Source organism: Macrotis lagotis, chromosome X (assembly GCF_037893015.1).
Source record: "Macrotis lagotis isolate mMagLag1 chromosome X, bilby.v1.9.chrom.fasta, whole genome shotgun sequence".
Taxonomy (NCBI): domain Eukaryota; kingdom Metazoa; phylum Chordata; class Mammalia; order Peramelemorphia; family Peramelidae; genus Macrotis; species Macrotis lagotis.
In genome coordinates this window covers 140,789,010-140,802,434 of record NC_133666.1, presented here as the reverse complement: position 1 = coordinate 140,802,434, position 13,425 = coordinate 140,789,010, and the positions used below count along the sequence as shown (strand labels likewise).

Below are 13,425 nucleotides of genomic sequence, written 5' to 3'. Positions count from 1 at the left end.
TTATATTAGTTCGACCAATCCATGAGCAGTTGATGTTTGCCCAATTATTTAAATCTGATCTTATTTGTGTGAAGAAGTGTTTTGTAATTGTTTTCAAAAAGTTTTTGAGTCTGCCTTGGCAGGTAAACTCCCAGGTATTTTATATTGTCTGAGGTTACTTTGAATGGGATTTCTCTTTCTAGCTCTTTCTGCTATATCTTGCTAGTCATAGAAATGTTGAGGATTTATGAGGGTTTATTTTATATCCTGCGACTTTGCTAAAGTTGCTAATTATTTCTAGTAGTTTTTTAGATGATTTTTTGGCATTCTGTAGGTATACCATCATGTCATCTGCAAAGAGTGAGAGTATTATCTCTTCCTTCCCAATTCTAATTCCTTCAATTTCTTTTTCTTCTCTTATTGCTGAAGCTAACATTTCTAATACAATATTGAATAGTAATGGTGATAATGGGCACCCTTGTTTCACCCCTGATCTTATTGGGAATGTCTCTAGCCTATCTCCATTGCATATGATGCTTGTTGAGCTATGCTTTTTTTTTTCCCCAACCTACATTCCTGACTTTGGACTTGATATTTAGAATTGTACTTTGCTGCACTTTTGGAGGCTGGACTGATCCTTTATTGCATTCTTAGGGTATTGAGTGTTGTTTTATTTAAGAATCTGAGGAGCAGGTAAGGGGAACCTGCATATTTTACTGTTTCAGAGTGATATGATCCAGGGCAGTGTATTACTGCCTCTTGGTTTTGAGCTCAGCAACTCTGAACTATAGGTTCCGCTTTGGTTAAGGTTTTCTATTCCATTTATTCCTATGCAAGCTGGACTAGATGCTGCACTTGGGAGCCTGCTCTCCTCGTGAGGGCTGAACTTCAATACAATTGCTTGCTTCTGAACTTCTTCTTTCTCTATCACAGCCCACCCCTACCAGGGAGCAGTAGAAGTTGTCTTGTCTGCTTGTAAAGTTGTGACTTGGAATCATGTAGTAGATAACAAAGCTACCAGTTTGTATCTATCTTTACTTTTGGAACGTCTTTTTGCCCTGTGTCCCTATTGTCCCCAGAACTCTCAAGCCTGTTTCCCTCTGCTAACATGGGCTGGAAAAATTACTCACTGTGACTTTTTCTTGGATAGTTTTTCAGCTTCTGCTTACTTTCACTTTGCATTAGTTCATAAGTCATCCCATTCTTCTCTGTTTTAATAATCTTCCTTGTTTCTTAAAGCACAGAATTCACTACTTTCATGTACCACAACTTGTTTAGCTATACTCATGTTGATAAGCTTCTGTCTTGTTTCCAGGTCTTTGCTACTTAGGTATTTTTGTATATGTGGGACCCTTCTTTTTGCAAATAAATTTCTTGGGTTACATGCCTAGCAGTTTCAGTGAACTTTTCATTGTTAAATCCATTGTTAAATCAGTATTGATCATATCCATTCCAAGTTCTTTTCCCACCTATCTAATTTCTCCTCAGGTTCTTTTTGTTGATCATCACTAATATTCAGTCTCATTCTTCTTGAATCTATAGGGGGTTTGTCCACAATTGAGTTTTGTATTAATCCCATTATACTGTTCCACCATAGTTTGTGCATTATACCCTCCAGTTAGTTGTTAGACATTTAGGTTGAATTTATTTAATTTTAATTTATATTTATATATTTTATATTAGGGCATTTTAAAGGTGATTATTTATTTATTTATATTTATCTATTTGCTTATATTCTTTTAAATTTTGTCTACTTATAGTCTTTGTCCACATGACATAGTATTTCTAAAATTCAACTTAATTTTCAGTTCCAAATTTTCTCCCTTTCTCTTCCCTTTCCCCTTCCATTGAAAAAAAAAGCAAGAAAAATGAAAACATATGTATAGTCATATAAAATAAATTCCTGCATTAGCCATATCCATAATAAAAATAAACAAAAATATGTTTTAATCTGCACTCTTGAATCCATTTGCTCTCTATCTGAAGGTCACTAGCATATTTTATCATGAGTCCTTTGGAATTTTAGTTCAACTTTGTTGAACAAAATTCCTAAATCTTTCAAAGTTATTGTATTATTGTTATTGTATAAAGAGTTTTCTTGGTTCTACTCACTACTCTTTTTATCAGTTTATATAGTTGTTCAGAAACTATGCCCTTTGTTGTTTCTTATAGCTCAGTAATACAGTATCACATTCTATACCTTCAAGCATTATCAATTGGCATCTCCTTCGATTTCAGTTGTCACTACAAAAGAACTGTTTTAAGTATTATAAATATTTTCCTCTTTCTTTGATCTTTTTAGGGTATATCTGTAGTAGTTATACCACTGAGTCAAGAAGTATGCAGTTTAGAAGCTTTGCCAGCATATTTCCAAATTGCCAGTTTTAGTTGTATCCGTTTTGTTTGTGCCAATTTTTAATTTTATATATTCACAATCATCCATTTTACCTCAGTGAGCTTCTCTTTGTTTGCCCATGAATTGTTCTGACTGATAGATTTATCTTGATATTCAAATTTATGATATAATTTTAGATCTGGTAGGGCTAAGCCACCTTCTTTTGCACTTTTTTTCATTGAATCCCTGGAAATTCTTGACTTTTTATTTCTCCATATGAATTTACTTACAATTTTTTCTAACTCATTAAAGTAATTTTTGGAATTTTGATTGGTAGGTGCACTAAACAGGTAGTTTAGTTTTGGTAGAATTGTCATTTTTATTATATTAGTTCGACCAATCCATGAGCAGTTGATGTTTGCCCAATTATTTAAATCTGATCTTATTTGTGTGAAGAAGTGTTTTGTAATTGTTTTCAAAAAGTTTTTGAGTCTGCCTTGGCAGGTAAACTCCCAGGTATTTTATATTGTCTGAGGTTACTTTGAATGGGATTTCTCTTTCTAGCTCTTTCTGCTATATCTTGCTAGTCATAGAAATGTTGAGGATTTATGAGGGTTTATTTTATATCCTGCGACTTTGCTAAAGTTGCTAATTATTTCTAGTAGTTTTTTAGATGATTTTTTGGCATTCTGTAGGTTTAAACCATGTTTAAACCATGCATTTATTAGGAGCTTATATTTGAATATAAAGCAAAATATTAGTATGTACCTAATTTTGACTAGACTGTTCAGTTTAATCAGTAGTTTTTGGTGAACAGTGAGTTCTGGCTGCCAAAGTTAGGATCTTTGGCTTTATTAGATAATGAGTTATTATGTTCTTTTGTTTCTATTATTGTGTGTGTTCCACAGATTAACCTATTTCTTACTCATTGCCAAATTGTTTTGATAATTAAGTCTTTGTAGTATAGTTTAAGATCAGATATTGCTAGGCTTCCTTTTAGAGCTATCTCCATTTAAAGTGTGTTTTATAATTGCGTTCTTGACATGTAGACTCTAATATTTTATATTTTCTCCAGTCACTTTAAATATAACTTTTCTCCCTCTGATGGATTTTTTTGGTAATTCACAGACATATGTTTATTTTGTGCTCTGCAACTTTGTTTATTGTTTTTAATTGTTGCAGTTAGATTTTTAGTTCAGACTCTAGGGTTTTCTAAGTAAATTATCTCCAAAAAGTGATAGTTTTGTTTCCTTTTTGCTTTTGGTTATTCTTTCAATTCTTTTTTCTTTTTTTACTGCTTTATAGCATTTCTAATATAATATTGAATAACTAATGATGATATTGGATATTCTTGCTTACCTCTTGATCTTATTGGAAAGGCTTATAGCTTATCACCATTACAGATAATCCTGACTTTTGTTTTTTTTCTTTTTAAAACCATTTTAATTTATTATTTAATTTTTACATTTTGAATTTTTATTCTCTTCTTCCAACTGAGTGAGAAGACAGGCAATATGTTTGTTATCAATTATACATGGGAAGTCATATAAAACTTTTTTTCATATTAGCCATAATTCCAAAAAAAACAGGAAAAAGAAAGTGATAAAATTATACTTCAATTTATGTGTAGTTCATCAGTTCTCTCTGGAGTTGGATAGCATTTTTCATCATGAGTCCTTTGGAATTATCTTGTATTAAATTATATTAATCAGAGTAGCAAAGTCTTTCACAGTTGATTATTACAGTGTTGCTGCTATTGTGTGCATTGATCTCCCAGTTCTTCTCACTTAACTATATCAATTCATATAAGTTTTGCAATGTTTTTTCCCTGAAACCACCCCCATTTCTTATTTCTTATAATAATACTCCATTACAGTCATACACCACAACTTGTTCAGCTCATCCCCAATTAATGAACATGCCCTTGATTTACAATTCTTTGCCACCAGAAAAAGTCACTACACATATTTTTGTATATATAGGTCCTTTTCCTTTTTTAAAAAAATTATCTTTGGGATACAGACCTAAGTAATAATATTGCAAAGTATACTCGGTTTTATAGTCCTTTTGGTATAGTTTCAAATTGTTCTTTAAAATTGTTGGACAAGTTCATTACTCCACCCATAGTTCATTAGTATACCTATTTTTCCCTCATTTTCTCTAGCATTTGTTATTTCTGATAGGTGTGAGGTGGTATCTCAGAGTTGCTTTAATTTATATTTCTCTAATCAGTAGTAATTTAGGACATTTTTTATATATCACTATAGACAGCTTTGATTTCTTCTTCTAAAAACTTCCTGTTTATATCATCTGATCAATTATCAATTGGGAAATGACTCTTGTTTTTATAATTTTGACTTCAGTTGTGTGTGTGTGTGTGTGTGTGTGTGTGTATTTCTATGTATATCATTTGATAAATGAAACCTTTATCAAAAAAATCTGATGTAAAATTTTTTGATATTATTTCATTTCACTTTTTAGCTAAAAGTAGTTTACGTGATTATTGCTTTTGCTTTGTCTGAGATCATGATTGCTACCTCGCTTTTCCTTTTTTCCCCTTCTTCTGACACATATTACATTCTGCTCAAGTCCTTTATTTTAACTCTTGTGTCTATCTGTCTCTTGCAAATAGCATATTGTTGGATTTTGGTTTCTAATCTATTCTGCTCTCCACTTCCACTTTATGGGTGAACTCTTCCCATTCACATACATAGTTTTGATTACTAACTGCATTTTCCTCCATTCCTTTTTTGTTTCGTTATTTTTCTCTCTCCTTGATCCCTCATCAAAAGTCTATTTTGTATGGAACTATGTTAAACATGATGCATATGCATCAGATTATTTGCTGTCATAGGGTGGGGGAGCAAGCCGTGGAACTCAAAGATTACAAAAATATGAATGTTGAAAACTATCTTTGCATATCATTGAAAAAATAAAATAACATTTTAAAAATGTCTATTTTGCTTCTACCATAATCTGCTCTCCTTTTTAATTACTCCTCCCTCTTATCCCCTTTTACTCTTATTTTCCTATTGGGTAAGTTGATATAACTGAGTATGTTTACTTCTTTGAACCAATTCCAATGAAAGTAAGACTCAAGCACCTTTTCTGTTCCCCCACCTTTTCTGGCCTCACCTCCCATTTTCCCTTCCACTGAAAAACTCTTCCTTGCATACTTCTTTTATGTGAAAAAACTTTGCCCATTCTACCTCTCCCCTCTCCCTTCTCTTTTCTCAAGTTTATCCCTCCCTTATAAGACCCTTTTTTGGGAGATCATTCCAAAATAATTAACATGTACTCTGTCCATGTAAACTCCTTATTAACTATCCTAATAATGATAAAGTTAAGAGTTAACTATATCATCTTCCCATATAGGAATGTAAACAAGTTTAGCTTCATTGAGTTTCTTATGATTACTCTTTCATTTTTACCTTTTTATGCTTCTTTTGAGTATTCTGTTTGAATATCAAGTTTTCTTTTCAGCTCTGGACACTTCATCAGGAATGCTTGAAAGTTCTCAATTTCACTAAATATCTATTTTTTTTTCCTCCCTGAAGAATTACATTTAGTTTTACTGGGCATTCTTACTTGTAAAACTAGATCCTTTCTAGAGTAGCTCATTTCAAGGTCTTCATTAGTGATGACTATTAAATCTTGTGTGATCCTGATTTTTGACTCCTTAGTACTTGAATTCTTTCTTTCTAGTTGCCTGAAGTATTTTTCCCTTGCCCAGGAAGTTCTGAATTTTGACTATGCTATTCTTGGGAGTTTTCATTTGAGTGTTTCTCTCAAAAGGCTCAAAGATATCTTCCAATTTCTTGAAATATGATGTATAGGCTCCTTTTTTGGTAGCTTTCAGGTTTCTAAATGATTTTATATTACCTTGTATCTATATTTTCTAGGTCAGTTGTTTTTCCTAGTTTTTCAGAAATTTTCCTTTTATTATTTTTCAAGTCTCATGTAATCATTAGCTTCCATTTGGCCAATTTTGATTTTCAGAAAGTTACTTTCTTAATAATGTTTCATATTTTTCCATGCTCTAGCTTTTCTCATTTTTTCCTCTATTACTCTCATTTGGCTTTTAAAATAATTTTTTAGCTCTTTTTAATCTCTTACTCTAGGAATCCTTAGACTTCTGTCCAGGCCACATTTTTTTTCCCTTTTGAGGCATTGCTTGTAGATATTTTTATTATCATTCTGTGTTTTTGTCTTGAGTTTCCTTGTCACCATAATAACTCTAAATCATGAGATACATTTTTTGTTTGCTCATTTTTCCAGTCAATTTCTTCATTTTGAACTTTATTAGTATTGGGTTTTCTAGGGGTATGTCCGACTTGATTTTCTGTTATTTTATATCTTTCTGCTACTTTCTTAGCTCAAGCTGAGAATGCTATCATTTGGAGCAAAGTCTATTTACTTCACTCCTGTTCTCAGCTCTCCAAGTTCCTGACTCAGGTTGAGTCTCTCAGCTTGTCCTTGTTCAAGAGTTTTAGTGAATTGTTGTTGGATTCAGTCACGATTAGACTGCTGGAAGGCTGTACTCATTCAGAGGACCTGACCAACTCCCCTAGGACCCTTTCACTGGTTTTTTCCACCACTTCAGCCTTACATTTAAGGCTTAATTGGATTACCATGCTGCTCCTAGAATCAAATCTATATTGCACTTCTGAAACATAGTCCTTGCTTTTATACAATTAGAGGCCATGCTTGAGACCCTCTGCCCTAGCTTTGTGATTGGGAACTGGATAGTGCCAGGTGACACCCATTCCTCTATCCAGCAATTTCGGGAATCCCTTGGGAATCTCTCTGCCCTAGTGCTTCCAGCTCTGATGCCCTATCTTGATCCTCTTTCACGTTCCTGGATGCTCTGCACTGCATGAGCCTGGCCAAGCATTGTCCCTAGGGTTCATATTCTCTCTGTTGTCTATTAACCTCTCTATCTCCCAAAGCCAGCTTGGACTGGAAAAATGCTCTTTGACTTTGTCTTGCCTTTCTAGTTCTTAATTTTGTAGATTGAGGTGAGTAGTGATGAAAAGCTAGGCTATACTACTTCCTCTCATTCTGACTATAATTCCTCATGATATAAACAACCTTTGAGTTAATTGCAAATTATAATATCTGTATTAATTCCTTCCCAGGACTATAGTTTATAAATCTTAAAGTACTCTGTAATGTACTATGTAATATAGAGAAGAGAGTGAGAGGGAGAGTTAGAAGGGTTTTCTGGGACTTGGGCTGAGAAAATGAGAGCATAATTAACATTAGAATGTAGATATTTCTCTTGAATCTTTATGTTATTAGTTCATTTATAATTCAAATGTTAAGTTTTTATTTGTTAATATTTGTCATCTTATGGTTCATTTTAACTAACCATTCTTCTCCCTTTTTGTATTCTGTTAGCCAGGATCCTATCTCCCTTTCCCGGCTCACCATTGCTGACCTACTACCAGACCTCCAGCATATTGTTTTCTGGATGTCTAACTCCATTGAGCTCCTTTATTTTGTTCAGCAGAAATCTCCACTCTACATTCAGAACATGGAAGAGGAGCTGGATGTCAGAGGTAGGACTTTTCTGTGCTGATGTTACTGTTTGGACACTGATTGGGGGGCTTTAGTTGCTATTACTTTGACTTGAGTGCTGGAAGACGAGAAATTTGCTCAATTGACAAATTCTGAAGAAAAGATTGCCCAGAATATGCATAGTTTAGGAGTCTTTCTATGGAACCAAACATACACATCTACTCAGCTCTATTAAAATAATCATCTGATCTAGTCAGACTACCTTTCTTTCACAGAATTATAAGCATGCTAAGCCTGTTATCCTCTTAACATTCATTTTTCAATTGTACAAAATCAGACAAAGAGAACTAAAATGTGATATAGCTAAGGAAATTCTGAGCATCTTAACTGCCATTGACTTAACTGTGCCCTCAGTCTGTATATACAGCTGAGGATCCCTGAGCCAAGTCAATAGAGCCATCTTGGGGGCAGCTAGGTGGTGTAGTGGATAAAGCACCGGCCTTGGAGTCAGGAGTACCTGGGTTCAAATCTGGTCTCAAACACTTAATAATTACCTAGCTGTGTGGCTTGGGCAAGCCACTTAACCCCATTTGCCTTGTAAAAAAATCTAAAAAAAAATAGAGCCATCTTGGAGAGCTTAGTAAAAACAAATAAACCCTGAGTGCTCAGCATGCCATACATAGACACTCAGTAAGGTTCTGGATTGCTAAGTACCTGATGAAGGAACAGAGCTGTTAAAAATAATTTCAGTGACTATAGCCTTGTGACTGAGTCTGGCTCTGTGCACTTGGCACCAAAAAGAAACAGATTTCACCTGTTTGTGGCAGAATCATCAACTGAGCAATTGAGAGCATTCTTCCTGGATACCTTTGGAAGCCATGATTCGGTGTAGAGACTGCCATAGGCAAGGGAAGCTGTCAAATCATCTACAGAGTTTACTGATTTCTCTTGGTAGAGTCTATGGCTCAAATGCATTCCCTTAGACTTATATACCTAGCCAATAAAATAGGTGAAAGAAGAGTTCAAGGAGACCTAGGTCAAGCTAAGTGCCAGCTAGAAAGTTGTTTATGACTCTTGAATTCTGCTAATTTCATTTTCCAAACTGTGTGAAAAGGCAAACTGAAGAATGGCAAACTAGTTTACTTAGCAATAGGATTGATACTTTATTGGTCTTTGATAGAGACTTTGGAACCTGGAAAGACTTATATGAACTGATGCTGAGTGAATAACCTGGAGAACATTGTACACCTTAAGAGCTGCATTGTGAGATGATCAACTATGATAGTCTTAGCTCTTCTCAGCAACACCGATCAAAGACAGTAATAAAAGACCTGTGATGGAAAAATCTCATCCACATTCAGAGAAAGAATTGGATGGTTTCATTTTTTATAAAATTTGATTTTTGCTTTTTCCTTCTGTGGTTTTTTCCTTTTTGTTTTGATTCTTCTTTTACAGAATGACTAATATGAAATTATGTATAACACAATAGTACACATATAACCTATATAAGATTATTTGCTATTCTAAAGTGGAGGGAGGAAAATGTAGGAGGGAGAAAACTTTGTTTTTGCAAAGCATTGGGGTTAAGTGACTTGCCCAAGGTCACACAGCTAGGTAATTATTAAGGTCTGAGGTCAAATTTGAACACAGGTCCTCCTGACTCCAGGGTTGGTGCTCTATCCAGTGAGCTACCTAGTTTGCTCCAAGGAAGAAAACTTTACAAAAATAAATGTTGAAAATTATCTTTACATGTAATTGGAAAAATAAATAATAAAAACTTAAAAAGAAAGAGACTGGGGCGGCTAGGTGGCGTAGTGGATAAAGCACCGGCCCTGGAGTCAGGAGTACCTGGGTTCAAATCCGGTCTCAGACACTTAATAATTACCTAGCTGTGTGGCCTTGGGAAAGCCACTTTACCACGTTTGCCTTACAAAAACCTAAAAAAAAAACAAAAAAAAGAGCCTTTTAGGAAGTAAAGAAGCTGATGTGGGGGTTAAGTAATTGCTCTGATCAAATGGAAAATGACAGATCCTAATTACTGGGAATGATTAGGATTAATCAGGCTTCCCTGCCCCCCCTCAGTGTGTTGTGGTTCCTCCCCCCCTTTATTTGTAGTTAAGGAATAGAGACTGCACAGCATTTTGGCTTCCAGGATTTTAGTTTTCTGGGTTTTCAATACTGATATGATTTGTAGAGGAGGGGAGGGCATTCTTTCCATATGAGAGTTTTAACTTTCCCACAGGCTACAAATATGTGGTGTGGTAGAGCTCCAGACCTGAAGTTAGGAAGACTCATCTTCCTAAGTTCAAATCTGGTTTCAGACACTTACTAACTGTGTAACCCTGGCCAAGTAGCATCACCCTGTTTACTTCAGTTTCTTCATCTGTAAAATGAGCTGGAAAAGGAGATAGCAAACCATTCCAGTATCTCCACCAGGAAAACTCTAAATGGAGACACAAAGAGTCAGACTCAACTGAAACGACTGAACAATAAAAAATATGTAGTGCTGAACTAAAGTCTGCCAATGGGTGGTGAAATCATAGAATGATCCTTCATATTCAAAGACTTTAAATTTTTTGAGAAAATTTGTTGAAGAAGTTCAAGTTTGGGCTACCATTTCAAGTAAAGCCTTTGTTGTTCTAGAAATAATTTCTGCCTTTTTTCCCCTTCTATGGGGAGGTCCAACCCCCTAGAAATTTCATGTAATTACCTGACATCCTAAGAATTTGCCCTGCCTACTTTATGGAGATTATTCTACTTCAGCTTTTAAAATCAACAGACATTTAATATTCTTCATATCTTAAGGAGTAGCTCTTATTTCATCAAAGACCATCTGGCCTTCTCGGGAATGGATTACTTTTGGAGCCCTTTAGATACCCCAGCTCTGAAAGAGATACCAGTTGAGACCTCTTGCATCTTAGAAGCAGTATCTGGCTGAAGAAAATTTATATAACCCCAGATTGTTAAAGAAGGATGTGATGAAATGTTTGTGAGAGTATTATTTAGGTACTTTGGATCCAAATGAGGGAAGATGATAGTCTTGTAATATTGAGAAAGTGATAGCAAAATCTCTACTTCATATCCTAACAAGTTCTGGATATGGGATGCCTTTTTTCCTTTACACTTAAAATTCATAAACTTTCATACCAAATTTCTCTTTTATAGTCCTTTTCCTGTTGCTATTCTGCAAGACACGGTAACCTAGGACAGGGCTCTTGAAATGATTTTTAATTGGCCTGTCTTGGGTTTTGCCTTTTCTTACTCAAGGAGATATTGTATTTCCCCATTATAAGATGCACCCTTTTTTTGACAAATTTGGGATATAAAAACTGGGAGCGTCTTATATGGTGGTTGTAGATTTTTTTAACCTGCATTTCCTGCTTTTTTTGAGCTTGTGGTCTTTGCTCATTGTATTTGTGCTCATCGTTTCTGTATGTTACCAGTATATTAGGTTACCTTTTGCCACCTTCTGCCCAGAAATGTCTCAGAAGAGATTTTCATTCAGTGCTGAATTCAAGTTCAGAGTAATCCAGTTTACAAAAGTGAATGGAAATCATGCTGCTGATCATCAGTTTGGTCCTCCTCCAAACAGGGAAAACAATCTGAGACTGGCAATGGGAAGGAGATACCCGACTGAAAACACCATGGCAGAAGAAGCCCAGGAGAGGCAAGGCAGCCAAATGGCCTGATAAAGAGAGGGAATTGAAGAGATGGATTGAAGAGCAAAGGGTCATTGGAATGGCCACAAAGATGGTTCAGCAAGAGGAGGGAAGAACTACTTATGAAAAAGAAGTTCCTGATTTCAAAGGAGGACACAATTGGTGCTTCAGGTCCATGAAACGGAATGGACTGAGCATGTGTTCTCACACCAGACTTGTGATCAACCACAGACCAGAATACAGACAGGAGAGCAGTCAGAGCCTCTCTAAGACAGTGATGAGGACAAGCTAATGGATGGGAGTTTTGACAGTGATGAGGAGTTGTATGAATTTTATGATGAATAAAATTTTAGTTCAATAACTTTATGGTAATACATTTATTTTCAAATTTTGGGCCCCAAAATTAAGGTGCATCTTATACATGGAGAAATATGGTAAGTGGTGAATTTTTTTGGACATAAGGTTTACTATTTCTCATGGGAAAAGGATTTCTTTATAAAACTGAGGAGTCAGTTGTTTAGTGTCAGGAAAAAGGTCAGTTTCTTCAGTCAGTTTTTTTTTTTTTTTTATCAGGACCTCTACCAAGAGAAGAAAATCATAAATACTGTCAGGGAGATTATTCTTGGGTTTATGACTTGAATAGGTTTTATAAAGATCTTTATAGATTGTGAGATAGCAACTTGCTGGTCTAATCATTTGACCCTCAACTCTCATACTCAGTAGGGGAAACTGTGGAATAAGGGAGGCTTATGAACATGGAAATGGAATGGTGGGAATTAGGCATGATCTTTGGAAGTGAGGCAAATAAATGTTACTATCATAGCATCCTCCAAAGAGCTCAGAAGAAAAAATAACGACAACAAGAGGGTGAAGGAAAGGTTAAAATCAGCATTTTAGCCTCTTGACCCACAGGAAATATCTGGAAAGAATTTTAAAAACAAAGATGTCATGTCCTGAGAAATAACATTAAAATACCTTTACAATTAAAAAAATTACCCAAAGTGTTGGTCTAAAACTTTTGTAAGAAGGAGCTCTTCTTTTATATACTTTTACATAAAAAAGAGATTCATCATGTTTATTTTATGTTTTTGGCACATCTTTTATGGTTTTAAGCTCCTTTAGATCACTCCTTTTAGCCCTTATTGCTGATTTATTTGGGCACTCTAAAATTAGTCAATTCTTAAATGTAGTTCAAGCAATTGATCATAAGGGACAGCTAGTTGATGCAGTGGATAAAGCACCAGCCCTGGAGTCAGGAGGACCTGAGTTCAATCCAGCCTCAGACACTTAATAATTGCCTAGCTGTGTGACCTTGGGCAAGTTACTTAACCCCTTTGCCTTGCAAAAACCTTAAAAGAGAGAGAGAGAGAGAGAGAGAGAGAGAGAGAGAGAGAGAGAGAGAGAGAGAGAGAGATGGGAAGCAGGTGTGAGTGTGGTTTTATCAAGTGTGAGTGAGGTTTTATCAGATTGTGGAAAGAATGGGGTTCAATAAAGAATCAGGCAGTCAGATAGTTGAATATATTTCAATGAAATGATCTGTTTCTGAGATAAATATTTCTGATTAAGCTGTTAATTTTGCTAGATCCAGTTCTTTTAACCTTATCTATTCCTTTCACATGATATAGTAATTTAGTAGATTTTGAATTGAGCTTCTCAGAAGGTTTTACAGGGCTGAAAAGCATGTATTAATGGAATAAAATAGGGAACAGTTTACCCTATATCCAAAAAGTATATTGGCCCCTCTATACCATATTCCATGGTATATGAATTTTGTGTTTTAGATTATTAGAATGCTGGATTCACACTTGTGAATCAGTCATTTGTACTTATGCTAGCCAGCAACAAATATTAATTTATCAGCTTTCTTCAGGTGGGGTGAAGACCAATGGAAGGGTTATTTGAATTGAGATTTAACAGTAGGATGCTGCAAAC

At 35.1% G+C, this 13,425-nt stretch overlaps 1 protein-coding gene across 3 annotated transcripts in view; it reads left to right on the top strand.

The window, feature by feature from the left end:
- Positions 1-13,425, top strand: part of RADIL (Rap associating with DIL domain) — a 133,835-nt gene that overhangs the window by 61,870 nt on the left and 58,540 nt on the right. For all 3 annotated transcript variants that reach the window (XM_074207004.1, XM_074207002.1, XM_074207003.1), the window contains one exon: positions 7,715-7,875. In XM_074207004.1, coding sequence (XP_074063105.1) covers positions 7,715-7,875 — 161 coding nt within the window. The remainder of the gene's footprint in view (positions 1-7,714; positions 7,876-13,425) is intronic.